This window comes from Talpa europaea (assembly GCF_964194135.1).
Source record: "Talpa europaea genome assembly, chromosome: 1".
Taxonomy (NCBI): domain Eukaryota; kingdom Metazoa; phylum Chordata; class Mammalia; order Eulipotyphla; family Talpidae; genus Talpa; species Talpa europaea.
In genome coordinates this window covers 158,193,324-158,217,395 of record NC_140073.1, presented here as the reverse complement: position 1 = coordinate 158,217,395, position 24,072 = coordinate 158,193,324, and the positions used below count along the sequence as shown (strand labels likewise).

At 70.2% G+C, this 24,072-nt stretch overlaps 1 protein-coding gene across 1 annotated transcript; it reads left to right on the top strand.

Annotated features, from left to right (window-relative positions):
* Positions 1 to 18,746: 18,746 nt before the first annotated feature.
* Positions 18,747 to 20,362, top strand: COPS9 (COP9 signalosome subunit 9). Its single transcript, XM_084229654.1, has 3 exons — positions 18,747 to 18,925; positions 19,279 to 19,351; positions 20,170 to 20,362. Exons 1-3 carry the CDS (start codon positions 18,863 to 18,865, stop codon positions 20,205 to 20,207), a joined length of 174 nt encoding a protein of 57 aa, XP_084085780.1. The 5' UTR covers positions 18,747 to 18,862; the 3' UTR covers positions 20,208 to 20,362.
* The last annotated feature ends 3,710 nt before the right edge of the window (positions 20,363 to 24,072 follow it).

Here is a 24,072-nt window from a genome sequence, read left to right as displayed (position 1 = left end):
GTTGCCCTGGGCTGGGCCCTCCCGGTGCTTCCTGCGCATCTGGGGCCCAGGCTGCAGGTGGCCCCCGAAGGCAAGGCTGGGCACTCCTGCCAGGGCTGGGGTTCTGCCAGGGGTGCTGAGCGGGGCCCACGTCAGTCAGCGCAGTGGGACTTGAGCCGCGTGGGGCCGAGGGGGTGCTCAGCTACCCCGGGGAGGGCTCTGTGGGGCTAGGGCACTCTGGCCCCACCTGGGGGCCCTGCGTGGGGCCCTGGGGTCAAGCCCTGAGGAGGCCACCTGGACACGGGGAGGGGAACCCAGGACCCCAGCGAGCCTTGAGTGTCTGGGTCCCCGGATGCTGCTCCCTGGCTCAGCCCCAGAGGCATGAAGGCCCCAGCAGGAGCGACCCCCCCGCCCCCCCTCCCCCACCTGCTCTTGCCCCACTTATCCGGGCGGCACATCTGGAGGTGGATGTCAGGAAAGTTCTGATCTTTAAAATAGATCTCGGGGCGGGGGCGGGGGAGGCATGGCGGGGGCTGAGCTCCTCTGTGCGGGCTTTTAAAATAGGCCAGCGTGAGCCCCGGGCACCAAGCCCCTCGGCCCCGCCCGGCCTCCACGGGCCGCGCTGCGGTCATCTCCCCGCACCCCCCACACGTCCGGCTTGTGGGTTCTGTAACCGGGAGCCCCAGGCCTGGCGGCGTCTGTGGGAGTGGCTGGAGCGGCGCCATGATCAGGCGGACAGCAGGTGGGTTTGGTCCCGAGCTCACCCCCAACCTGTGCTTCCCCCCAAGTGATGGGAGGTGGCGGGGGAGGGCCAGGTGGCCCTCGTGCCTTAGCGGGGGCGCTGGCTTCTCCCCAGCTGGCCAGGCCACCTCTGGCGGGGTGGGTGGGGCTGTCCCGCACAGTGGGCACCCGGCTCCCTAGGGAAGTGCCCAGCGGCAGTGGCGAGGCGTGCACGGCCCCTGAGGCTGACGCGTTCGAGCTGGGTCATGCAGCGGCCGCTGGGGCAGGGCAGGGAGCGCTGCCTCCCTGCAGGTGCCCGCCGTCAGGGTCTCCGCACCGCGCTCCTGGTGACCCCACCGTGGACACGGTGTCCCCAGCCCAGCTCCCATGGAGGGGTTCCCAGCAGCCTGGGGGTGTCTCCTGTCACTGACCATGGGGGCAGCACGCAGCACCCCCTCCAAGTCCAGCCTCTGTTTCGACTGAGGGGCCCAGCCCTGATGACTGGGCAGTAGGCATCCCTCGTGTGCGAGACCAACGCCTTCCTCCAAGCCTTCCCCGAGAACTAGGGCGAAGGGGTGGCCACAGGATCTAAAACTGAGAGCTGTGGGCGAGCTTCAGGCACAGCTGGATCCAGGTGAGCCGAGGCTATGCCAGCCCTTCCCCCGCCGCTCTCCGGCCCCGCTCCTTTTGTGGTTCTATTTTCAGGCAGGTTGTGTCTCCAGGTGAGCGGCGGCGGCCACAGAGCCTGTACAGAGCAGCCCTCTCCGTTCAATAAGCCGGGCCTCCTGCAGGGCCCAGGCGGCTGGCCACTGCCTCCGCCACTCAGCGGTGCCGCCTGGCCCGCCTGGCCCGCCTGGTCAGGTGCCCGCTGCCAAGTGTGCAGCCCCTCCAGGACCTGGACTCGGGGAGGGGGTGTTCAGGGGACTCGGGGATGGAGCTTAGGGGAGCGGAAACCCCGCCTGCCCACATGTGGGGGGGCAGCGTGCTTTCATCACCACGGGAGGCGCCTTCTGAAGGCAGCCGGGCCAGGAGGGCTGAGGCCTGTTCTTTTCATCTTGCCGGAGTCGTGGCAATGAGACCTGCCGGCGGCCTGTCTGGAGTCGTGAGGACGAGACTGGACCCCTGCCCCCAGCCAGGCCGGTGTGGGGACACGGACACTGCCTGCCCACTTGGGGGGGGTCAGGGGAGGGCGGGCCCTGTGGAATGCCTTCCTGGACGGCGCCCTGCTGCAGCCCGAGCCTCAAGGGCTGCCCTGTGGACCCTGCTTGGCCACCTCCGCCGTCCCCGTGTCTGGCCGGGCCGTGAGCAGCACCCACGCAGGCTGGGAGCTGCCGAGTGGAATCAGCCCTGCCTGACAGGTACCTCCCCGCTGCCGACATTTCTTCTGGAAAGTTCTGAGGGGCCAAGCTCATTCCAGGGTAAGCCCGGTGAGGGTGGCCAGCAGCCGCTGTCCTGGGGGAGGGGCCCCGCCAGGCTCCCTGAGCCCAGCTCTGTTTGGGGCCGTGTCCCCAGCCAGCCAAGCTGGGACTTGGGCCCGGCCCTGTCTCAGGGGGGAGAAGCCAGGCCGGGGCGGGGAGGCATGTCCAGCTGGCCCTGGCCACAGTCAGGCCCGGCAGGAGCACAGCTCTGGCTGCCCACCGGCCACTCTGGGCCCACAAGCAGGATTGGTGGAAGGCCCTCCTGTGTGAGAGCAGCGGCGAGCACACAAGGCCGTGATGGTCCTGCTGGCCAGGCGGTGACTCAGGCTGATGACAGGGACAGCTCAGCATGAGTCATAGCCCAGCCCCCTCCCTGACCAAGCTGTCCGCAGCCCAGAGGCCTCTGAAGAGTGTGGGCTGGACCAGGGCCCCGCAGCCCTGCTGGTCTCCGAGCTGGGGACACTGGGGGCCGGCCCAGCCTCCGTCTGCCTCTCATCTGGGAGACCTTGGCCCTGGGGGGCGGGGCTCTGCGGGTCCAGGGCGAGGGGGCCGAGGGGGAGAGTCCTGGCCTGACCTGCAGCCCCCACGGTCAAGGCCAGGAGCTGTCTGCTGGGCTTACTGCCAGCTTGGGGCCCATGCCCGTGGGGTGTCAGGAAGACGCTGGCTGGGCCAGAGGCTGAGGGATCAGCGTGGCCGCCGCGCCCTTCTCCCCGGCCTGGGCTGCCTCCTCCCAGGGCCCCGGGGTGACGTCCTCACTGCAGGTTCCCGTAGGCTCCAGCCTGACCCCCCAACCCTGACCCTGGACACCCCTCCAGGGAGGCCATTGCTGCTCCCGTGCCTGGCCAGAAAGACAGGAGGGTCCAGGAGGCGGTGGGCTCCCCTCGAGCGTCCCACACCCCATCCAAGCCTCGCCTGAACCCCACCCGCAGGGGTGCCGTCAGCCCTGGGGGGCGCTGGCCCCGTCTGATGGGTCGTGGGAGGTGACGGCGTGATTGAAGGCAGCAGCGCAGCGGGGAGGGCAGCCACCCCCCCCCCCACCCCCCCCCCCCCCGTCTCAGAGTCCCCACCACTGTCTGAGGGAGACGCCCCTGGGTCAGGTGCCGCGGCCCTGGGCCCAGGAGTCCCTGAGGAAGCTCTGGGAAGATCTCTAGGGACACCCTGCCCCAGCCCCCAGTCCACAGACGGCGCAGGAGGCCCAGAGTGGGCGGGGGGGGGGGGCAGCTGGTGAGGGGCTGAGCGGAAACAAGAAGCCCCTTCTCCTCCCGGGGCCTTGTTGGCTGCCTCTCAACTGCCGCGAGGGGGCCGCGGGACAGTGGGCACATTCAGCGCCTGGCCGCGCTGCGGGCGCGCAGGTGAGGCCGGGGGCCGCTGGGCAGCCTCTCCGGGGGCTGGCCCAGGACGGGGGGCCGCGCTGGACATGCCCCAGCACAGCGGCGCCGAGGGGTCCCTGTGCCCCACGGGAGCCATGAGGACGGACAGACGGGCGCAGGGAAGGACGGGTCTGTGCCCGTGACGTGCCACTCGGCAGTGGCCGGCGGGGGCAGCCGCCCAGGAAGGGCCCCAGGCGGGGGCGGGGAGCAGCCAGGACACGCATCGGGACCCCGGAGCCGGGGTCCAGGCCCAAGACGGGAGGGAGCAGCCCAGCCCGGGAGGCTCCATGTGGAAGCAAAGGGAAGACCAAAGGCTCAGCGAGGACGCCAGGCCAAGGGCTCAGGCGGCCACCCCCGGCCCTCGAGCGGAGGACAACACGCGGGGGGCGTGTCGCGCGGACGTGGACAGAGAGGCCACCCGTGGCCTCCAGCCGGGAGGTCCCTTTGCCGGACGGCTCACGACGTGGCGGGAGCCTGACCTGCCACCCACGCGTGGACGCCGCCAGAAGACCACCGGGAAGGGCGGGCACCGGCTAGCGGAGGCCCGGGCGGGCCTGGGCGGGCGCCTCGCAGGGGCAGTGCCGCAAAGCCGTGCCTCCCGCCGGGACCCGCGGCTCCGCCTTGGGGGCGGGCACGAGGGACATGCGGGCGCTCAAGTCCTCTGCGCCTTTGTCGGAACAGGAGGGACGCTGGCCACGGCCACTTCCAAGGGCTTCCTGAGTTGGGGGGTCTCAGGGCCAGCTGCGGTGAGGCCTCTGGGGGTGCTCGCGCAGGTCTGGAGCCTCCCGGGCCTGGTCCAGACGATGGCGGTGGGGGGCCCTGGGCAGCCGCAGTAGCTGGAGTCTTGCCAGTCGGGGGCTTGGCAGCGGCGAGGGAGGCGGTGGGGGTGCTGGGGGGCAGGGGCAGGGAGCGCACACTGGGTGGCCCGCGGGCTCCTCCTGGGCAGATGCGGACACAGGACGGGCCTTGGCCACGCTGGGCTCCCGGGTGGGGTCACCCGCCGGAGCCTGGGCCCGTGGTGCTCACAGACCCCACCTGGCCCGGGCCCCGGGGCCCCTGCTCGGCTGACGTAGTGGGGCTGCTGGGGCTGGGGACCCCGGCCCCACGGGGCTTAGGCGGGCTCCTGCCCCCCGCCTCCGGGCCTGGCCCCAGCTCAGCACGGGGCGGGGGGCGGCGGTGATGACAGGTGGCCCGGCGGCCCGGCCTGGAAACTAGCTCCCGCGTGAGCGGCCCCGGCCAGGACAGGCTGGCTCGGCTCCCGACACCCCCGGGGGCACGGCCAACACATGTCGGCTCCCACTGGGCCAGCTGCTGCCCTGGGCCCTCGCTGGACGGCCCCTGCTGGGCCCGGGGCTGAGGCGGGGAGGGAGAGTCAGCGGGGAGAGAGCGGGGCCCAGGGGGGCGGGAGCCGCTGGGTGAGAGAGCGCGGCCAGCAGCGGCCTCCAGGAGACCTTCGCAGGAGACCTTGGAGGCGGTGCTGGCGCCCCTGGGGCTTCTGCCTGGAGTGACCCCTTTGGGGCTGGTAGGGGGCACTGTGAGCCGGGGGAGTGGGGGGCCTGGAGCAGGGCTGGGGGCTCCTGACTGCGGGGGGCAAGCAGAGACGTGAGTGAACTCAGGGGAGCTGTCACCCCCGTCCCCCGCCTGTACCCAGCCTGGTGCCTCCCTCCCCTGCAGGGTGGACAGACGGGTGTGGGGCCTGGTCCTTGGCTCCCGTGGGCCCTGACGTGGAGGGCGGGGGGATGGAGTGACCGAGACCTTCGGTGCGGGCAGGCCGGGGACGCAGGTGGAGCATAGGGGGCCCAGGGGGCCCTGCCTCCGGCTGCCCGGGTCCAGCAGCAGGTCACAGCTGGGGCCAGGTAGGCGGGGTGACCAGCCCAGGGATACCACACTCGCGGAGGCCCCCGCAGGGGGAGGGCAGGTGCTCAGCCAGGGCTGGTGGGTGATGGGCTTGGCCCAGGGGATGCCCTGCCCTGCCCCACCCTCTGGGCCACTCCTGGGCCCCGCCTTTCGGGTGTCCAGGGCCTGGGCATGGTGGGCTGGGGTGGCTGCTGCTCTGCAGTGCCCCGGGGCTGCCCCCTCCTGGCCAGTCCCTGCTGCCCGGACACCGGTGGCTGCACAGCTGGACCTGAGGCCACCGGGCAGCCTGGGAAACTGCATGGCCGCTGCTGCCCGCCCCGTCTGGTGGCGATTTGAGGACCATGGACTTGTGGTGGTGATGCTGGACCTGTGTGGTCCGGGCGCTAAGGCCACCCTCAGAGGCCCGCGGATGTCGGGGAGATGCACTGCCCAGGTTTTTGCCACCGGCGCTGGCCGCGCCCCCGCACCTCAGCGGCATCCCCAGCGGCCCTTGGGCGGGGCGTCCCCGCTGGCCAGGAGAGGGTCGGGCGGCTGCGGAAGCCGCGTGTGCAGAAGGCCTGCACGCCTCGGGGTCACTTGCTCTGTGGAGCCTCTGTCCCACGGGCTGGGCCCAGGGAGCCCCGGGACGAGGTGGCGGCTGCCCCGGCAGGCCCCTTGGGCAGGCGGACAGGCCGGGGTGGGGGCGCCCATGGGTGACCTGGCTGCTAAGGCTCTCGTCCCTGTCCAGTGGGAGACGGCTGACCCCCCGCACGCGCCTGTCCCCGGCTCTGGCCACAGCGCCCTGGGGCCGGTGCCCACCCTGACGAGGCCGAGTGGCCGCCCTGCCTGGCACTCTGGCCGCCTCCCGGTGGGACCCGCGTGTCTCGCTGGTGAGCCCCGTACATTCTGGAGCTCGAGCGCCCCCTGCTGTTGGCGAGCAGCGGCGGCAGGGCCCGCTGCACCTGCCGGCTCCTGGTGCGGCCTCGCCCCCACCCCAACCCACCCCCCTCCCGCCTCCTGAGTGGGGGTGACTGGGCCTTGGGCCTGCCGGGGGGCCTCACAGACCTGTGCCTTCGTGGGGTCAGGCTGGCTCTGACACTGACTCGCCCCGAGGGTGGGCCCGATGGACCTGCTGGAGGGGCAGGCCGGGCCCCCGCAGGACTGCCAAGGCCCCGGTGGAGTGACCCAGGCCCCGCCCCCAGGGCGGCCACTGAGGCCCGCTGGACAAACGGCCGTGACCTCTCGACAGGGGGACCGAGACCCCCAGCTGGCAGAGAAGCGGGGGCAGACGCCGGGCCTTGGAGCTCGTGTCACCCGGGCGCTGCCCGCGGAGGAGGCCCGGCGGGCATGGACACCGAGGCGGGAGGACCTGCGGCACGTGGCCCTGGGCCCGATGGAGGCCAGGCTTGGGGCGTGCGGGGAGGGAGGCCGGCCAGCTCCGGGTGGGGGGTGGCTGGAGGGCTGCCGAGGGGCCTCCTCCCCGCACCGGCTGCTGCTGGCCGCCCCCGGAGGCTCACCCCTCTGCCGTTGCTCTCTCCCGCAAGCCTCGGAGGCAGGGCCCGGGGGAGCCGGGGGCTGTGAGGTTCAGCCGGAGCCTCACCCGGGCAGGCTCACCTGGGACAGGCGCCGGCCTCAGGGCCTCCCACCGTGGGCTGAGCTCAGGCTGGGCGCAGGCGGCCCCCAGGGCTGCCGCTTGGGGAGGCGAGTGCTTCGGAGCTGGGCTCTGCACCTGCTCTTTGAGGGGGTCCCGCAGGGCCAGGCTGGAGGGCAGAAGGCGCCGCCTTGGTTTGACGCACCGTGGAGGAGCTACAGGTCCCGGGCCCTCGACAGCTCACAGCTGCCCCTGTGCGCCAACCGGCCGGAGGTGAAGACTGGAGCCCACAGTCCGTCCTCTCTGCAGGGCAGGCCCTCCTGCGTGCCAGGCTGCCTGGCGGGCATGCGGGAGGCTGCAGTGGAGAAGACCCCGCCGGCCCTCCTGGGGCTGTCTCCCACCCGGCGCAGGCTGGGGGTGCTGGCGATGGGGGTGCTGGCTATGGGGGCAGAGCCAGCTCCCACCCGCCCACTGTCCGTTGAGGGGATGTCAGGACAAGAACCCAGCTCTGCAGTGCCCGCCTGGCCCCTGCCTGGGGACACAGGGGTGTGAGCGCCCAGCGGCGACAACCTTTAGCATCCCCTACTGAACCCCAGCCGCGCGTCCCAGGGGCCCCTTATTTCCTCTTGTGCCTTTGTCCGCTTGGACGTGGGCGGGGATGGTGGGGCTGCCTGGGGGTGCATGGACCCTGGCCCCCGAGATCTCCTGTGCCTGCTGCTTCCGAGGCCCCTCCCAGCGCCCCACCCTCCCAGGCCCCTGGGGGTCAGGCGACTGGAGCTCTGTCTGACTCCGAGCTGGGGTCTGTCCTCGCAGCGGCCTTCAGTGGCTGTGGTGGCACAGAGCTGGCCACTGGTGCCCCTGCCTCCCCGCAGAGCTGGCACTGCCGCCCAGCAGGCTTGCCCTGCCCACCCTGCATGGTGCCCACCACTGCCGCCTCTCGCTACCGGCGCTCTGGCCGGGTCAGGGTCCAGCAGCAGCTGCTTGGCGGCAGCTCTGCCCCCACAGCTCCCCTCCCCCCAGCACCCCGCCGGCCCCAGCTGCCCGTGGAGGCAGCCTGGCTGCCAGACCCCACGCGGGAGGGAGGCCACAGGCCCGCTGCCCAGCTGCCAGCCCTGTGCTCTGGCCTGACTGGCACCCCGGCCTGCCTGGTGTTTGGGTGCCTGCCCCACCCGTGGCCGCCCCCTGCAGGTCACCCGAGGCTGCTGTCCAGCCACTCAGTGCCCGGCCTTGCGGGGGCAGGGCCGGGCTCCCGCTCTGCCGTGCGGGCCGAACCCTCAGCCCCAGCCCCCGGTCCTGCCCCCTCTGCACAGCCCGCGGCCTGCCCCGGACAGCCTTGCTGCTCTCCAGGCGGGAACCCAGCCTCCTTGGGAGCAGGTGTCCCGAGCCTGGCCTTGCTGTCACCTCCTGGGCTTCGCCCCCGAGGGGAGTTAGGCCGGCAGGTGCCAGCAGGTGCCAGCGGGGCCTGCGGGCCAGGGACCCAGGTTTCTTCCAGGTCCCCAGAAAGGCTCTCGGAGAGAAGCTGGTTCCCACCAGCCCCTTTCAGCCCTGAAGGGTCAAAGCAGCTCTCGGCCTTCCAGGTGAGTCCAGCGGCCGCCCTCACCATCCCTTGCTGGCACCTGCGCGGCCTCCATCTGCAGCTCTGCAGAGAAGAGCTCAGCCCCCCCAGCCAGTGTGCGCCTCAGCAGTGGCCCGTGTCAGAGACCAGGCAGGAGGCCCAGCGATGGCTGTTCACGGTGGCCGTGCTGCGCGCTGCTGCCCACCGCTGCCCACTGCTGCTGGCCGCCAGGCTGGGCTGGAGGCCGTGCGCGGGCCTTCCAGCAGACGGTGCAGGGGCGGAGCGCGCTTGACCTCAGCGCCGTCCCTTCCAGACCTTGGGCCCCACGGGCGTGGCATCTGCCCTCCACCCCCGCCCCCAGGTCGGGACGCTCAGAGCAGCCTGGGGCAGGGGCGCAAGACCCCCAGGGAGGCCCATCCTCCAGGAAGATGGGGGGGCAGGGCGGGCACAGCAGGGCCCTGAGGGCAATTTCAGGCACATTTGGCTGAGCTGGAGCCCCAACCCCAGTCCGTGCCCTGGGGGCAGCTCCGAGGTGGCAGGAGGGGTGCCTAACAGTCCGGCACAGCCTCGGTGGGACAGGAGCTGCCAAGGTCGCCTCGGGGCCTGGTGAGGGCTTGGGTTTCCCGGCCGGGGTTCGCTGCCCTCTGGGGGAGCTCCCACTGGCCGGAACGCCTCATCTCTGCATGGAAGGGGCCCCTCCGCACCCCTTCCTGACCCCTCCACGCCCCTCCCTGACCACTGCTCTGAGAAGTGGCGAGGAGGCCCCCTGCCAGGACAGGTGCGGCTTACCTGCCGGCCCGGCGGCAGGGGCTGGGGGGCAGAGAGGCGGGAATGGCTCCCGGGGTCCATGGGGGACGCGAGAACTCTGGCCTCCTCTCTGCTGGGGCCTCGCTCAGCCACGTTGCGGCCCGAGCCCACGGCCGCCTGGGAGGGCGCTCAGGTAGAAAGTAGCCACGGTGACCGGCCCTGGGGACCCCAGGGACTGCGGACTGGCCGGGCTTCTGCCGGGCTGGGCTGGACGCTGTGGGCAAGCGGCGGCGGGGACGCCATGGCAGCGCCATTGAGGCCACGTGCAGGGATCATGGCACAAAGGTGACCACAGGGGCGGGAGCACCGCAGGGGACCTGAGCTCCCGCAGGACCAGGCCTGAGCCCGGAGGCCTGGGTCTGTCCCTGGAAACCACTTGCCACCCCGCACCTGCCGGGGGTCCTGTCTGGAGCTGACCCTCTGCCTGGGAGAGCAAGGGCTCTATATTTGGGGGCTGGCTTTGGCGGCAGAGCACCTTTCGGTCAGGAGCCTCCAGGGAGACACCCCGGGCACCCGCTCGGGGCACCTGCTGGGGACACAGGCGAACGCCCCTACCCACACGGCCCCCAGCATGCACCCCTTCCCTGTAGTGGAGCATTTTTCTGGGAACCTGCTGGGCACCCCTATTCGCTGGCCTCTCATTTCTCTAAATGCCGGCCCATGGGCCTGCCTGGAGCCCACGGACTCTGCCTGTTCTCTTTCCCCACGATGTGGCCCCCAGCCACTCTGCGCTCCTGCGGGCATCGCCCAGCCTCGGACCTGCCCACGCCTCCCGGGTGGCCCTGGGCAGGCCTCCAGCTCCAAGGGAGGTGGGGGGCAGAGAAGGGTTCTCATGCCACCACCCACCGCGGTCCCCAGGGCAGCAACCACCGGGGAACAGAGGGGGTAGGGAGGCCTCGCATGGTGAGTGCGACTGCCAGGTCCTGGTGGTGGGGGAGGCTCGCTCTGGAGCACAGGAGGGCAGGGGTCACACACAGGTGCGGGCCCAGGTGGAAATGGTACCTGAGGGGCCCTGTGATTTTCTTCTTCTCTGGTCTAGGGGGGCTTGGGTGGGGTCTCGCGTGATCCCCGGGGGTGGGTGGGGGCGCTTGTCCAGGTGAGCAGGCCAGAGCAAGCACCTCGGGGCTGCAGGGCAGAGAAGCCGGGAGAAGGGAGGGGGACTTGGGGGGGGGGCATGCAATGGGAATTCGGGTCTTTTATCTTCCCAGGTGGTTGAGACCTGGAACGAACAAGGGATAAACACATGCGTAGGAATAAATCATGCACGTGGATTATACCTCTAATTATGTATCAGTTGTTTGTGAATTATATATGCACACTTTATATATAAATTATACATCACATTTATATAAGTACAGGCTTTTGTCCATACTTGTGCTTCATGTCTTTCTATATTAATACACTTTTACTGCATTTCTGCTTTCCATTTTCACTTAATAATTGATGTTGCAATTCTTTCCATATGGGACATAGAGATTGAGCCAGTTCTTTCCGAGGGCTGTGCAGCAGGCTGTTGTGGGATGACCTATAATTTATTCATCTCCTCTGCCTTTGATGGCTATTTGGTTCGTGTCCAACTTTTCACTGCTGTGCAAAGTTCTTTAAAGAATACATGGCTTTCTCTTCTTAACTGTGATATGCAAATTAATGGATTCATTTAACATCAAACCATCCTTGCATTCTCATCAATGTTATTTTTATTCTTTTTGTTGGACTGGTTAGCTGCTTCTACTCTCTCAGTGATTTCTAGCTGCTTTTTTGTTGTATTTGCATGGTGGCAAGGGTCTGGGCTCGCTGCCCTCTGGAGTCTCCTGGGGTTTGTCTGCGGGACAGCTGGATGGGAGGTGTGTGCGTCGCGCAGCTACACAGGCGAGCGGTGGGGTGGGCGTCCTCTTACTCATTAACACGGCTTTTCAGTGTCTGCTGTCATTTATGTTTTGGTGGACTTGGAGTTTTGTATTTTTATATCACACTTTATGAATTCTAACTTATAGGTAAATTAATAGATATTGCAAACATATTGCGAACATTCCGATTCCCCCTCCCTCTCTGATCTGGCCAGCCAGAGAGCAGAGCCATCCGCACAGGCTTGAAGCAGAGCAGGCTCCGCCATGGGCAACCGACCTCCACCCTCACTGGTGACCCAGGAGCTGGCGGGCGGCCTTTGCTCCTCCATGCGCTGTCCTCAGCCAGCAGCACAGTGGTTAGGCTTAGGCCTTTGCGGCCTCTGCATGGACCACACCGACACACCTGCAGGTCAGAGTAACTTAGGAAATGGAAAGACCTAATGCCATGGATGAAATCCAGAAGACACCCCACCTCCTAGCCCCCCACACTTGCTAAGAATAGCCACAGTTTCCCACGTCACCGTCCCTCAGCTGTGGTTGAGGGAACAGCTCTCACAGAGGCGGGTCCATGAGCTGCTTCCCAGGCCTGGTCCTCCTCCCACAGCCTGTTAGCCTTCCGGCCTGAGACTGATTGCAGCCGGCAGTATCCACACGTGTGGCGCGTGAGTGAAAGGTCTTTACTGACAGGAGGTGTGACTGAAGGTGTCAGACACAGGGGGAAGCACATGGTCTGTTATTGTGGATACTTCCTGAGGGGCAGTATTAGCGGGCGGCCTCTGTGCCCACTTCCAGAGCAAGGTCCGGCTATCCCAGAGCCCCCGCGCCCCCGCTGTCTTGCGGCACTGGAGGGAGCTGGCACCACACTGAGAGGTGGCAGGACAGCCCGGTGGTGCTTGGGGGATGACCTCTGCAATGGGGATGCCAGGAGCAGATTGTGCAGGACACAAAGGAAGTGCTGACGCGGGTGAGACAGCCAGGGGGAGACGGAGGGGTCAGGGGTGGAGAGCAGATACCCAGCCCCGGTGAGTGGTCGTGGACCGCGATGGCCAGCTCTCCCTCAGAGGCCAGTGCAGGCGAGGCCACCCTGGCCAGCAACAGACCTGGGGGCCACGGGTGGCCGTGGGCTGAGGGCAGGGTGGCCTGTGTGGAGCCGAGTAGGCCGAGGAAGCGGGCCCAGCACTCACCTGCAGGCAGGAGCTCAGCGGTGACCCCTGAGCACCCCTGGGGGGCGTTTCTCCCGCTGCCCGGATGTAATTCTTCTTGTGTCTCACTCGTGTCTGTGTGTGCCTGTGTGTGCCTGCGTGGGTGAGCAAGGGCGGCGGGCGGGCCATGCACAGGGCAGGACGCTACCCCCAACCCCCCCGCACTGGCCCGGCTGGGTGTGGCCGTGGCCGTGGCCTGTCCCCTGCGCTCAGAGTGGGGGTGGCCGGGGCATCACGCTTTTCCCTTTTCCCACTTGAATGCTTCTGCCAGGCCGGTCGCTGGGGTGCCCCGGAGCTGCCCCTGTGACGGGCCCTCCCACCCCCAGCGGGCGCGTTGTCCCCAAGGCTCAGCCCTGGCCCCCAGGCTCCAGCGTCCCCTCCTGCCAGAGCCAAGCCCTGGGACAGCGGCTGGAGGGTGCGGGAGCCCCCCACCGCCCCGCCCCACGTGGCGACGGGAGGGAAGAGCCAGGAGGTCAGGGAAGGGGCGCAGGGCGGCGGGGGCTTGTGCCGCCCCGGCAGAGCCCCTCAGAGCAGGCGGCCCCGCTGCCCGGACGCCAGGCTGGGACTCAGCCACCCCCTTCTCGTGAGCCTCCTCATGCGGGGTGAGCGGGGCGGGGGGGCGGTGGACGGGCCTCTGCTCCAGGGCGGGGCCGCTCCTGCCTCTAGGAGGCTCCATGTGGCCGGGCCTGGGGGGTCCCCAGGCCGGAGCTGCCACCCTCCAGGAGCCCCTCTGTGTCCCTGGGCCCCCGCGCTCCGGGAGTCGGGCCTCTGCGGTCTCCCCGCTGCGGCGGCTGCTCCCGCATTTCTCTCCCGCCCTGGGCCTCGCGGCCCCCGCTGCTCCGTGACGGGGGCCCGCCCTGTCTTGCGCCCCAGCCCGCTCCATGCTGGCCCCGGGAAGGCCTGGCCCGGGGGCGTGCTCCGGCCCCTGTCCTGGCCCGAGTCCGAGAGCGGGGACTCGGAGCCGCTGCCCACCGCGCCCCCTCTGTGACCAACCAGCAGATCAGCCTGGAGCCCCGGCGACTCTGGGGTCCAGCCGTCCAGGGCAGCAGCCCACCTGCCGGTCCAGCGCCATGACCCCGCATGGCCGCTTTGTGCCCAAGTGTCAGGCAGAGCCTGGACTCGGAGCCACAGGCGGGGGCGGGGCGCCGCTCGTCCAGGGACTGGAGCGTCCAGCGACCGACCGCTGTTCGGCCAGCGGGTGCTGCGCATCTGGGCCCACGCAGGGAGGGGCCTGGCCCTCAACGCCTGTGCCCTGCCGCCCTGGGCTCCCCGGGACCCCTGCCCGGCCACTCTGGCTGAGGGCTGAGCCGCCCTACAGGAGGGAATGGCCTTCAGAAGACCTGTGGGGCCATGCGGGCTCTGTCTGTGCCGTGCCTGCCAGGCCCGTCTGCGGCCGGGTCCGCCGGGCGTCGGCCAGACCAGACACGAGGCTACCCTCAGCCCTCAGCGCTCGCTGGCCCCCAGGTGCATTGGTGGGTCCCGGCCACCTCCACAGGCAACCCCCCCACTGTCTGTGCTCCACCCCCACAGTGCACGGACGCCAGGGCTTATGCCGACTGGTCCCCACCCCTTGAGCGGCCTTGGCCGCCGACACGGCGGGTGAGGCACCTTGGGAGGGTGAAGCAGAGGGAGGACCCGGGTCTGTGCTCCCTGCAGGCTTGGGGCGCAGCCAGGTTCGGGCTGACACCTTGGGACAGCTGAGTGCCCAGCGGCCAGGCCGGATGGGCCCACGGGGCGAATTGGGCACAGCCCCGGCCTGACCCCAGGGCCTGGCGCCATCACCCGCTGGCACCAGGAGCTGATCCAGGTCTCGGGCTCGGAGAGCAGGTGGCCCCCGCGGTGCAGGGCATGGGGCAGCGAGCTTGGCGGGAGGGGGCTCCAGAGGGGAGGCAGGGTGGGCCCCGCAGCCGGCACATGCCAGGGCCCCACAGGCCAGCTGAGGTCCCAGGCAGGGCGGCGAGCGGCGTGGGCACTTCCAGGCGCGCGCCAAGGCCTTGGCGGGAGCCGTGCAGGGAGGGCAGCCCGGGAGGCGCCGGAGGCCTGGGCGCAGAGCTCGGCCGTGCGGCTGGCTGGGAGCGGGGGCTGGCGCGGGGGGTGGCTGGAAGGCCGCAGCCCGGGGCTTCCTGCCTCCCTCCCAGGGACTCCCCGGGGTGTGTGTGTTGGGGGGTGGCTCCCCTCCCCCCACAGGCCTGGCTCCCCTGGTCGGGCGCCCTCACGTGCTGTTCCCAAGGTGGCCGGCGGGTGGCGACCGGAGCCCGCGTCACGGCGACCCCTCCTGCAGGCCCCAGAGACGGCCCAGGCCCCAGGCGGCCCGGGTGGGCCCCAGAGGAGGGCCGCGGCCCTCGGGAGGGAGGCCGGCCTGTCGGCAGGTACCGTCCCTTGTCCTCTGTCCACCACGACCCCAGGCTCCCTGGGGCTTCAGCGCCGGCCCGGGGCCCCCCAGCCCCGCCCGAGGAGGCCGGGCCGCGGTCTGGACAGCGCACGGCTCGGTGGCGGCCCGAGAGCAGCCAGAGGAAGCCGCGGCTTCACACCGGGGCTCTGGGCTTGGCCCCGACGCCGGCCACGCGAGGGGGCAGAGCCCCGGCCATCCCTGAGCCCCGGGGCCGGAGTCCTGCCGCGTCCTCCGGGCCACTCCGCATCCGCCCGGGTCGGACCCTCGGCAAGGGGGAGAGCATGGCCCCCGGGGCAGGACCCCGGCCCGCGCCTGGGAGGCTGGCTCCGCCCCGGACGGCAGACCCAGCCCCGGGGAGGTGTGGGCACCGGTGGGCAAGGCGCGGCCGCGGGCCCTGCAGGGCTGCTCTGCGTGTGCCCGCGGGTGAGGGGCTCGGGCGGGCTGCGCTGGCAGCGCCGAGGGGTGAGCCGCAGGCCGGGCAGCCGCGGGCAGGGCGTGGGAGCGGACGGCCTGGGGCGGGGCTGGTTCTCTGGCTAATGGGACAGTCCCAGGAAGGGGCGCGGGTCCTGCCGAGGAGGGTCCAGGCGGCAGGATGGGGGCAGGCTGGTGCCGGGGGGCCCAGAGGCAGGCGGAGAGCCCCCCCCCAGGCCAGGCCAGCCCCACCCCAGAGTCGCGCGGTGGGGGCCGGGCCAGCAGCTCTCGGAGGCCCTGCACTGGCGGCCCCTGCGCCCAGACAGGCTCCCGCTGGGCGCTGCTTCCTCTGGGGTCTGGAAGCTTCCGGAGCAGAGGGCCGCGAGCCCCCCCCCAGCCCCGCACTGCTCCTCAGGCCTGGAGCCCAGCCCGGCTGAAGCGTGTGGGGCCTCGCGCCCGGGCCTGGCCCCGTTCTTCCCTCGAGTCCGGCCGTGCAGCGCCCCCAGCCCCCGGGCGAGCCTGCGGGGTCCTCAGCCCCACGGCCCCGGGACCATGCGGTCTGCAGCGCCCACATTTCTGAAATGAAGCTCACTCTGGTGCCTCTTGGCTCCCCGGTCACAGCGACGGGGACGCGGGGCCCTTCTGCTCCCCGGGTCTCAGCCCCGCAGCACCCCCTGAGGCAGCTCTCAGAGGCGGAGGCTCTCCCAGGACCCCCTGGTGCCCTCCAGCCCGAGGGGCCCAGTGAACCAGAGGCACTGAGATGCCCCCTGCCTGCCAGACGCAGCCGGCGCAGGCGGTGGGGGCCAGGGCAGAGGTGGGCTGGGGCCCCAGGACAGGCCAGGGCGGGTGGCTCGGAGGCTTCGCTGGACTTTCTGTCTCGGGGGACGGTGTGGGCAGAGGCTGGGGCACTCACCCCTCACCTGTCTCCCACAGGATGGGCCCCTCCGCTGGCCTTTTTCCTGGGCAGCAGCACCAGGGAGGGCCCTCAGGGCCCCTTAGTGTCACCAGTGAGGTCAGCTGGACTTGAGGGGGGGCTGCCCAGTTCTGGGGGTCCCTCCTGCCGCCTGTCCCAGCGGGGGTGGCCTGTGCCCCTGCTCCTGGGCAGCCCAGACCCGGCAGGCTGTCCTGCAGAGGGAAGCCGGCCTGTTCCAGTGCCGCCCTTAGACCGCGGCCCAAACGTCTCAGCAGCGGCCAGAGCAAACACGCTTCCCTGATTTGGTCTCTGGATCGGGTCCCCCAGAGCAACTCTGCTGCCAGCCTGGCCCCGGCTCGGCGGGCGGACTATTCAGCATGACGTCCTGCGGGCAGGCGGCCCGTGGGCCGGGGCTCCTAGAAAGAGGCGCGTCCGTGCGGGCAGCAGACGCCTGTGGGCTGCGCCGAGGGACGAGGGAAGGCGACTGGACGGGGCGGACGGCCCTGCTGCGGCGTCTCAGGGGCAGCGGGAAGCAGGCGGGCTCGGAACGGGCCTGGGGCCGCGGAGACGGGCACACGGGGGTGTCTGGTGGCAGAGCTGTTTGCCCGGCAGGGGCCCCTCCGGGTGGGGGTCAGGGGAGCTGGGGTGGTGCTGGCGGCCTCACCCCGGCCCCTCCTGCCGCAGGTGGCCGTGACCGTGCCTGGGAGGATGAAGTGCTGCCCGCAGCGCACGTTGGCCCTCTGCCTCCCGCTGGGTCCTCTCTCGGGTGAGGGGCTGCTGGGCCTGGCTGGGCCCGGCACCCACTCCTGCCCCCTGACTCCTGCAGCTGGGGGTGGAGTCCTGCACGTGGGGGCTCCCTGTGACCGGCTTCTCCCCGTTGCAGCGGCCAGCCGGTGCAGGAGGAGGCGGGGGTGCCTGCGTTTCTACAAACACCTGCGTCCCGCAGGGTGGGCCCGGGCGCCGGGGGGCCAGCCCCTCACCTGACCGGGCAGTGGGACCAGAGCCTCTTCCCCGGGCCCGCCCTCCAGCCTCCTGGGGTCATGCCGGGCGTGACCGATCCCTCGACAGCCACACCCTTTGTCCAAACTCGCCCAGGGCTCCTTCCGGGCCCACCCCATACCGGGCAGCAGGGGCCAGTCCTGGCTGTGCCTTGCAGACCCCCACGCAGAGCCGCCAGCCATGCCCTACTGGCCCTTCTCCGCCTCGGACTTCTGGGGCTACGTGCAGCACTTTCAGGCCCTGGGTGCCCACCCGCAGCTGGAGGACCTGGCCCACACCTTCTTCGCCCATGTCCCCCTGGGGGCCACCCTGGGCTTCCAGGTGCCCTTGCAGGAGGAGGGAGGCCCACCTGGGGTTTGCCAGCCGCAGCTAGGCGAGGCCCACCGTTGGTGGGGGGCCGTTGGCCACTCCTCCCTCAATAAACCCGACCTAAGATGCACGGCGTGTGGCACGTGGGACCCTGACCCCCCCCCCCCCCGTGGGGCAAGTCGGAGGCTCCCGAGACCACCTCCTCCTCCAGGAGGCCCATCCCACTTGGCGTCCGCAGCGTGTGGGGACCTGGTCTCCCCGTACCGGCCTCTCTGCTAACCCTCACGACCACCCCAGGAGGCACATGGGGCCCCAGGATGTAGGTGGGGAAACTGAGGCAGAGGCCTACCCAGGCCCTGCCTTGGTCCCTGAGCAGCCAGACCCTCTGTGGTCACCGAGCTGGAGCCCAGCCAGGGCCACCTGCCCACCCAACACCAGGGGGCCACTGGCGCAGGGAGGGCCGGCCCGAGTGCACTGGGTGGGCTGGGGAAGGTTCCAGAGGAGAGAGCCAGTGCTGCAGGCTGGGGACCCCCGGGGGAGAGCCAGGGCTGGCGGGCAGCAGGGACGCTGCGTGGGAGGGTCACCCGTCTGGCAGGAGAGGCTGAACCGGCAGGTGCCCTGTGAAGCCGGCCGTGGCCCTGGACAAGCGCTGCTGGAGCGGGCACAGCGCAGCGGGGGCTGGAGACGTGAGCATGATGGCCCCGGACCGGACCGCCAAGGGGGCCCCAGCAGGCGGGAGGGTGGAGGTGACTCCAGAGAGATTCGCTGTGGTCATCGCAATGGGGGGCTTGTGACCCTTCCCTGGGGACACGGGGAGACACAGGGGGCAGGCAGGGAACCTGGGGGGGCAGGGGACACGGGAGGGGGGAGACAGGGGACGGCCCCCGGGCAGGGGCCACGGGGTGGGCCGGGGGGCGGGGGCAGGAGACCCTGGAGGGGCGCGCGCCCCCCCCCCCCCCGCTCGGGGTCCCTGCAGCCGCGCCCTCCTCGGGGCGGTCAGTCTGAGAACCGCAGCTAAAGGCTCAGGGGCCCCGACCCCCACACCGCGGGGCCTGAGCTTCCCGGGCCCAGACCCGAGCCCCGTCCGGGGTCGGGGTGCCCAGCGCCCCCCCGCCGCCAGGTCGGGGCTCGGCGCGTCCAGCCCGGCGCTGCTGCCTCCGCCCGCCGCCACAGGCGGCCCCCGAGCCGGGCCCACGGGGGAGGGGCCGGCGGCGGCGGCCCCGAGTCCGGATCGGCCAGACGGAGGGGACACAGAGGTGACTGTCCTCGGGCGTCCAGCTCGGCCGGAGCGGGGGTGGGGTGGGGGAAACCACAGAGGCGATGGTCCTCCGGCGCCTAGACCGGCCAGGGCGGGGCGGGGGGGGAGAGGAGCGCGTGGGAGGGGTTAAAAAAACAAAAACAAAAACAAAGCAAAACCAACGAGTCGCCGCCTCCCGCGCCTAGACCTGCCGGCGCGCGCCGGAAGAGGGGCTGTCGCGCCGGAAGTGGCGCGAGCGGCCGCGCGCAGCCGGAGATGAAGCCGGCGGTGGACGAGATGTTCCCGGAGGGCGCGGGGCCCTACGTGGACCTGGACGAGGTGGGGCGCCGGGGCTCGGGCGCCGGGGCTCGGGCGCGGGGCGGGTGCACGGCGGTCCCCGCAGCGCGGCCCCGGCCCCGGCCGGGAAGCGGGGCGGCCCGGGCCGAGCTCGTGGCCGCAGGGCCCCCGGGCCTCAGGCGGGCAGGTCAGTTTTCGGGGGGGCAGGTTTGGTTGCCAGGGAGCGAGCGGGGCCTCGGGGCCTCGGGCTGCGGCCCGCAGGTGCCCGGGCGGGGGCGCGGCCTATTTGAAGGCGGGGGCACCCAGACAGGGCTGGGCCGCTGCCTCCCTCCGCGGGCTGCGGCGTGACCCCGGAAGACATCCCCCACGCGCGCTGACAGCCCCTCTCTTCGCAGGCGGGGGGCAGCACGGGGCTCCTGATGGACCTGGCGGCCAACGAGAAGGCCGTGCACGCCGACTTCTTCAACGGTGAGCCCCGCCTCCTCCAGCCCCCCCACCCCACCCCCGGGTGCTGGCCCCAGGAGCGGGTGGGTGCCAGCCTGGCCCCCGTTTTCCCGAGGAGCTTGCGGGGTGCCTGGAGGGGCGTCTCTCCTGATCTCCCAGGGCCTGGGCCCAGGTTCTCCAGCCCCAGTCACCCGTCCAGAATGGACAGGGCGCTTCCTCAGAGGGCTGAGTGACCCATTCTTCCCCCCTGCTCTTGCCCCGGGGCTGTCGCTGCCCACACAGTCCCCCCACGTCAGCTCCAGGGCTGCCCTTAGCATCCACCACTGGGCCTCTGGGTCTCTGGTGGGGCGTGGTGGAGCCTGGAGAGCCACGCTGGGTTTCTGGCTGCACCGCAGGGTGGGGCGGGGCGTGGGGACTCGCTTCCCTCCCAATCCGGTGCCAGACAGCGCTGAGGTCACCCTGTGGCTGTGGGTTGAGATGTAGCCAGTGTTTGAAGTGGCCCCTCTGCGAGGATGGGCCAAACCACCAAGAGCCTTGGGTGGCGCGAGCAGTTTGGGGCGTGTTGCCGCTGCTGTCAGGACGGGGCCTCTGTGTTCAGAGCTGGGTTCTTCAAGGCGGGCTACAGGGCGCTGACCAGGAAGCCCCCCTCCCCTCACTGGGTCTCCTCACACTAGGGGGGAGGGGTGTGGGGGGTGGGGCTGAGCCTCCGGCGTCCCCTTCCGGGCAGTTTGTCGGGAAGGGCTGTGGCCCTCTGGTCGGGGCATTGGCTGAGCTTCCCGGTGTCTGGGGCCCTCAGCTCTGCCGTGACGCCTCCGTCCCGCTGACGCTTGTCTCTCCTGCAGACTTCGAGGACCTCTTCGATGACGACGACGTGCAGTGAGGCCCAGCGGTGTGGTGGGATGCCCAGAGGGGCGCTTCGCAGGACGAGATGGGTGCCCCCAGGAGCCGGGCCACGCTGACGGGGCGGGCGGCCGGGCCTGGGCCGCTTGTGGCCTGGATGTGACTAGCTGTGTCCCCCCTTCAATTAAAGCTGCGTCATCACTGGTGTTCTTTGGCCTCCTAGTGAGCTGGCGCGGAGCTGGGCTGGCCAGCAGAGCAGGCCTCTCCAGGCCCTCAGCGCCAGGCTGGCCCCAAACCCAGCTCCGGGTCCGCACCTGGGACTCCTGCTGTGTGAGACGCTTGGGGCCCCTAGGAGGGCGGCTGCTGAGGGGGACTCGGCTTCCTGCTGCTCCGCAGCTGCTTGGACGTGAAGATCAAGGTCAGAGAAAGTGCGTTTCTCCAGCCGGGAAGACCGCAGGCCCCACAGCCCTGTCAGGGTTCAGTGGGGACCCCCCCGGGTCTGTGCTGACCGCCGGCCGTGTGGTCCCTGGGGGCCTGGGGGGGGGGGGTCCCGGAAGGTGTCTGGCCTCAGCGGTTCCGTGGCCATGCCGGGCCTGGCCCAGCCCCCGGGGGGCCAGGTCAGGGTAGATGCCCCTGCGGGTGCGTCTACAAACCTCCTGGAGGCTCCGGCCTGGCTGTCGGTCATGCCTGCTTCTCGGCCAGTCTCCCCGCAGCTCTCCTCTGTGGGCATCTGGAGGGGCATCCCCACTGTGGGGCTGGAACATTAACTCAGTACAGGTCACAGGTTGCGCGGGGTGCCTGCTGCAGACCCCCCTGCATGGCGCCCTCCCACCTCTGCCTCCCGCCGGGCCCCATCGCTCTGGCTGCGCTTCCCTCCTCGGTAACTGGCCGCACCTGGGCCTGGTTACTGTTTCTCCTTCCCCGGGACACTCGAGCCCTGAATGCGTCCAGCTGGAACTTGACTGTCCTGTGCCCGGAGCTTCCTGTGCCTTGCTGCCCCAGCGTAGCCTGGACCCCTGGGTTGGGGAACCCTCCTGGGGCAGGTGCCCGGAAGCCGCCGCAGAGGTGGCCAGCACCCCCTCGCCCCGGAGGCCAGGCCTGGCTCCGCCTCACGGTTCCCAGGGCCGGGCGCTGTGCCCCTGGGATCCAGCTGGCTCGCCCAGGTGCCGCCTGCCTGTTGGCCCTTGGGGCGCAGTGGGGCTCCCCCTCCGCAGTGCTCCAGCCAGCCACGTGCAAGTGGCCTGTCTAGGCCGAGCTTGTCCGGGGGGAGGGACCAAGGGACATGGGATGAGGTCATGGCTTTGCTGTCACCACTGCCCCAAAGGGGAGCAGATGCAGCTCTGGGTTTACCCATGAGGCAGAAAACCAGGCTTTTTGGGGTGTCTGTCCCCTGGCAGCGTCAGGCCACGGCCCGGCGCCTGGAGGCCTCGTCTTGGCGAGTGCAGGTTCCGCCACCGTGAGGCGTGAGCTGGGGTCACTGCAACATCTGCCGCCCATGGGGGCTCCCTCGGCGGACTCTAGGACACGCGACCCGTTTGCGGGGGCAGGGGAGGCGCCCGTGTTACTGAGCGCGGGGCGCTCCTGCCCGGTGCCCCAGCCTGCACCTCGCCTGGCATCTCAAGGGTCTCAGCCGGAGCAGAGGGTCTGAATTGTGAGGCTGGCTGGTGCCCCCTGCTTCTCGGTTAGCTTTTGGGGCCGGTGGCTGCCTGAGGTTCTGGAGATCTCCCCCAGCCTGCGGCCGCCTGACACTGACATGGGGGCACAGCCAGGGCGGGCGGTGCCAGGTCAGTCTGCCGTCCCCATGTCCACACGCTGCTCTCCTTGTGGCCACTTTGTGGCGACCCCGAGTCTGTTCCTCAAGGGCAGGGGTCTCCGCCTGGACCCTCGCCCTCTCGCCAACCTGTGGCTATTCTCACGTGGACACGGCAGGGTCTTGGGGTGCTGCTGTTCTTCAGACTCAACTGTGAGAAAACACACTCAGTTAAAAACCGGCCGAAGAGGGCCTCCCTGGGGGCGCAGGGATTCAGCGCCGCGCTGTGAAGCTGTCCGCAGCCCCTGCAGCACAAGCTCCAACCCCCCGGGCAGCCAGGGGGCTACCCACATGGTGCCGCAGGCCTCTCCCGTCTCCCGCCGCTCCCCTCAGCAGTGGATTTCCGTGGATCCGCCTGTTCTGCTGCCTGCTGTCTCTGGTGGATCCTCTTACCCCCTGCATCTCTGGCCTGCACCCCAGTTCTTGTAGCATAAATAAATCTTTTTTTAAAAAACGGGGCTGAAGACCCCACACCTCGCCAAGAAGACAGACACCCTAGCGGAAGAGGCACCTGCCACCAGGCCGCCAGTCCCGACCAGAGCGCTCCGCGGGCCGCGGGGGCGGCTCCAGAGCAGGGTGCGGCTGAGGGCCAGGGCAGCGGGGTCTCCCTTGGTGCGGGAGAGGTGGGGTGCAGGGTGGCCTGCGGAGAGGACGGCTGGGCGCTCTCTCAAAGCCTGACGTGCTCTGAACACACAGCTGGGGGCTCCCGCTCCCGCGCTCGCCCACCGGTGTCGAGAACTTGCGTCCACGCACACCAGGCCTGCCCGCGTGGCTCGCGGCGGCGCCCTGCACACTGGCCAGCACCCCGGCGCAGCCAGCGTGGCGCTCAGTAGCCGACGGGTGACGCACGCGCGTCGTGCTGAGAGTGACCCGGCGGGCCGTGAGGAAACATGGGGAACCGCAGTGCGTGCAGCTGAGTGAAAGGAGCAGGCTGCGTCCCGTGACCCCACTGTGCGCTGCTGCAGCAGCGGGAGAGCGCACGCACGGGCCCGGCGAGCACAGGCCAGCGGTGGAGAGAGACCGCGGCTTCAGGCTTCAGGGGCGGGAGGCACCGGAGCGCCGAGGTGGACACACCCCCCGGGCCTCGCAGTCCGCTCAGCCGGAGCCCTCCCTCAGCCGGCGCGGCCCCAGGGCAGTGCGGGAGCGCTTCCGGGCCCGGGGCCCCCTGGTCAGCAGGGAGAGGTGTGGGGCAGGCGAGGCATCGAGGGCCCGAGGCGGCCAGGCCTCAGTCTAGGGGCTGCTCACCTAAACGGGGGGTGGCCCAGCTAGGAAAGACGCGCCCCTTCTGGCTCCACCTCCCGAGTCTCCTGAATCTCACGGCCGCTGTCTGGGGAGAAAACAGCCACGCACTGCACCCACCGGCCTGGCAGGATGGTGCGGCCACCCAGGGCCGTGAGCCTCGCCACGTGACACTTTGTGCATGGGACCCGATGGCGCCTCCACTTACCCAGCGCCCCTTTGTGTCTCCGTAACATGGAAACTGTTTCTAAAGCATTGTGCGTGGAGAGTTACGTTTGCTCCCAAGTGCCGTATTTGTGTTGCCAACTTGACTCTGCCAATGTTCAGCCACACACTGGGGCGCGGAGCAGACATGGCGGGGCGGGGAGGCGGAGGCAGGCTTGTGCGCGGACGGCTGCCATGAGGGTGACACAGCGGTGGGGACTTGGAGAAGTAAGTGGCCGGTCAGGTCACAAAACGCAAAGAGCCTGCCCGTCGCAGAAGCCACAGACTCGCTCCAGGTGGGTCAGGGCCGCTGCTGAAAGGTCCAGCTGGAGCCCTCGGAAGGCGAGTCTCAGGAGTCGGCAGGGCAGTGGCTCCTTCAGGCACAGGACAGTCCCCACCCGGGCGATGACGGACGCGGCCTTCCTGAGGACCTTGCGGGACTTCTGTAGCCAAAAGTTTACAAAAGTCAATAGAGATGCAAATGTGGAGGCACAAAGTGGGGACGATATTGGCGAATCAGAAACTCGACAAAGGAGTTACATCAAGACGCCGAGGGGTTGCTAGAATCAATAGGAAAGAGAACATCGGGTGAACCCCCGAGGCTGCAGGCACAGCCGAGCCCGGGGGCACTGGGCAGGCGGGCGGACACCAG

Bases quoted from the DNA above. Each gene is read 5' to 3' on its own strand.
- COPS9 (XM_084229654.1), top strand. From the start codon at position 18,863: ATGAAGCCGGCGGTGGACGAGATGTTCCCGGAGGGCGCGGGGCCCTAC. The intron at 18,926-19,278 runs GTGGGGCGCCGG...CTCTCTTCGCAG, and splicing joins CCTACGTGGACCTGGACGAG to GCGGGGGGCAGCACGGGGCT. The intron at 19,352-20,169 runs GTGAGCCCCGCC...TCTCTCCTGCAG, and splicing joins GCACGCCGACTTCTTCAACG to ACTTCGAGGACCTCTTCGAT.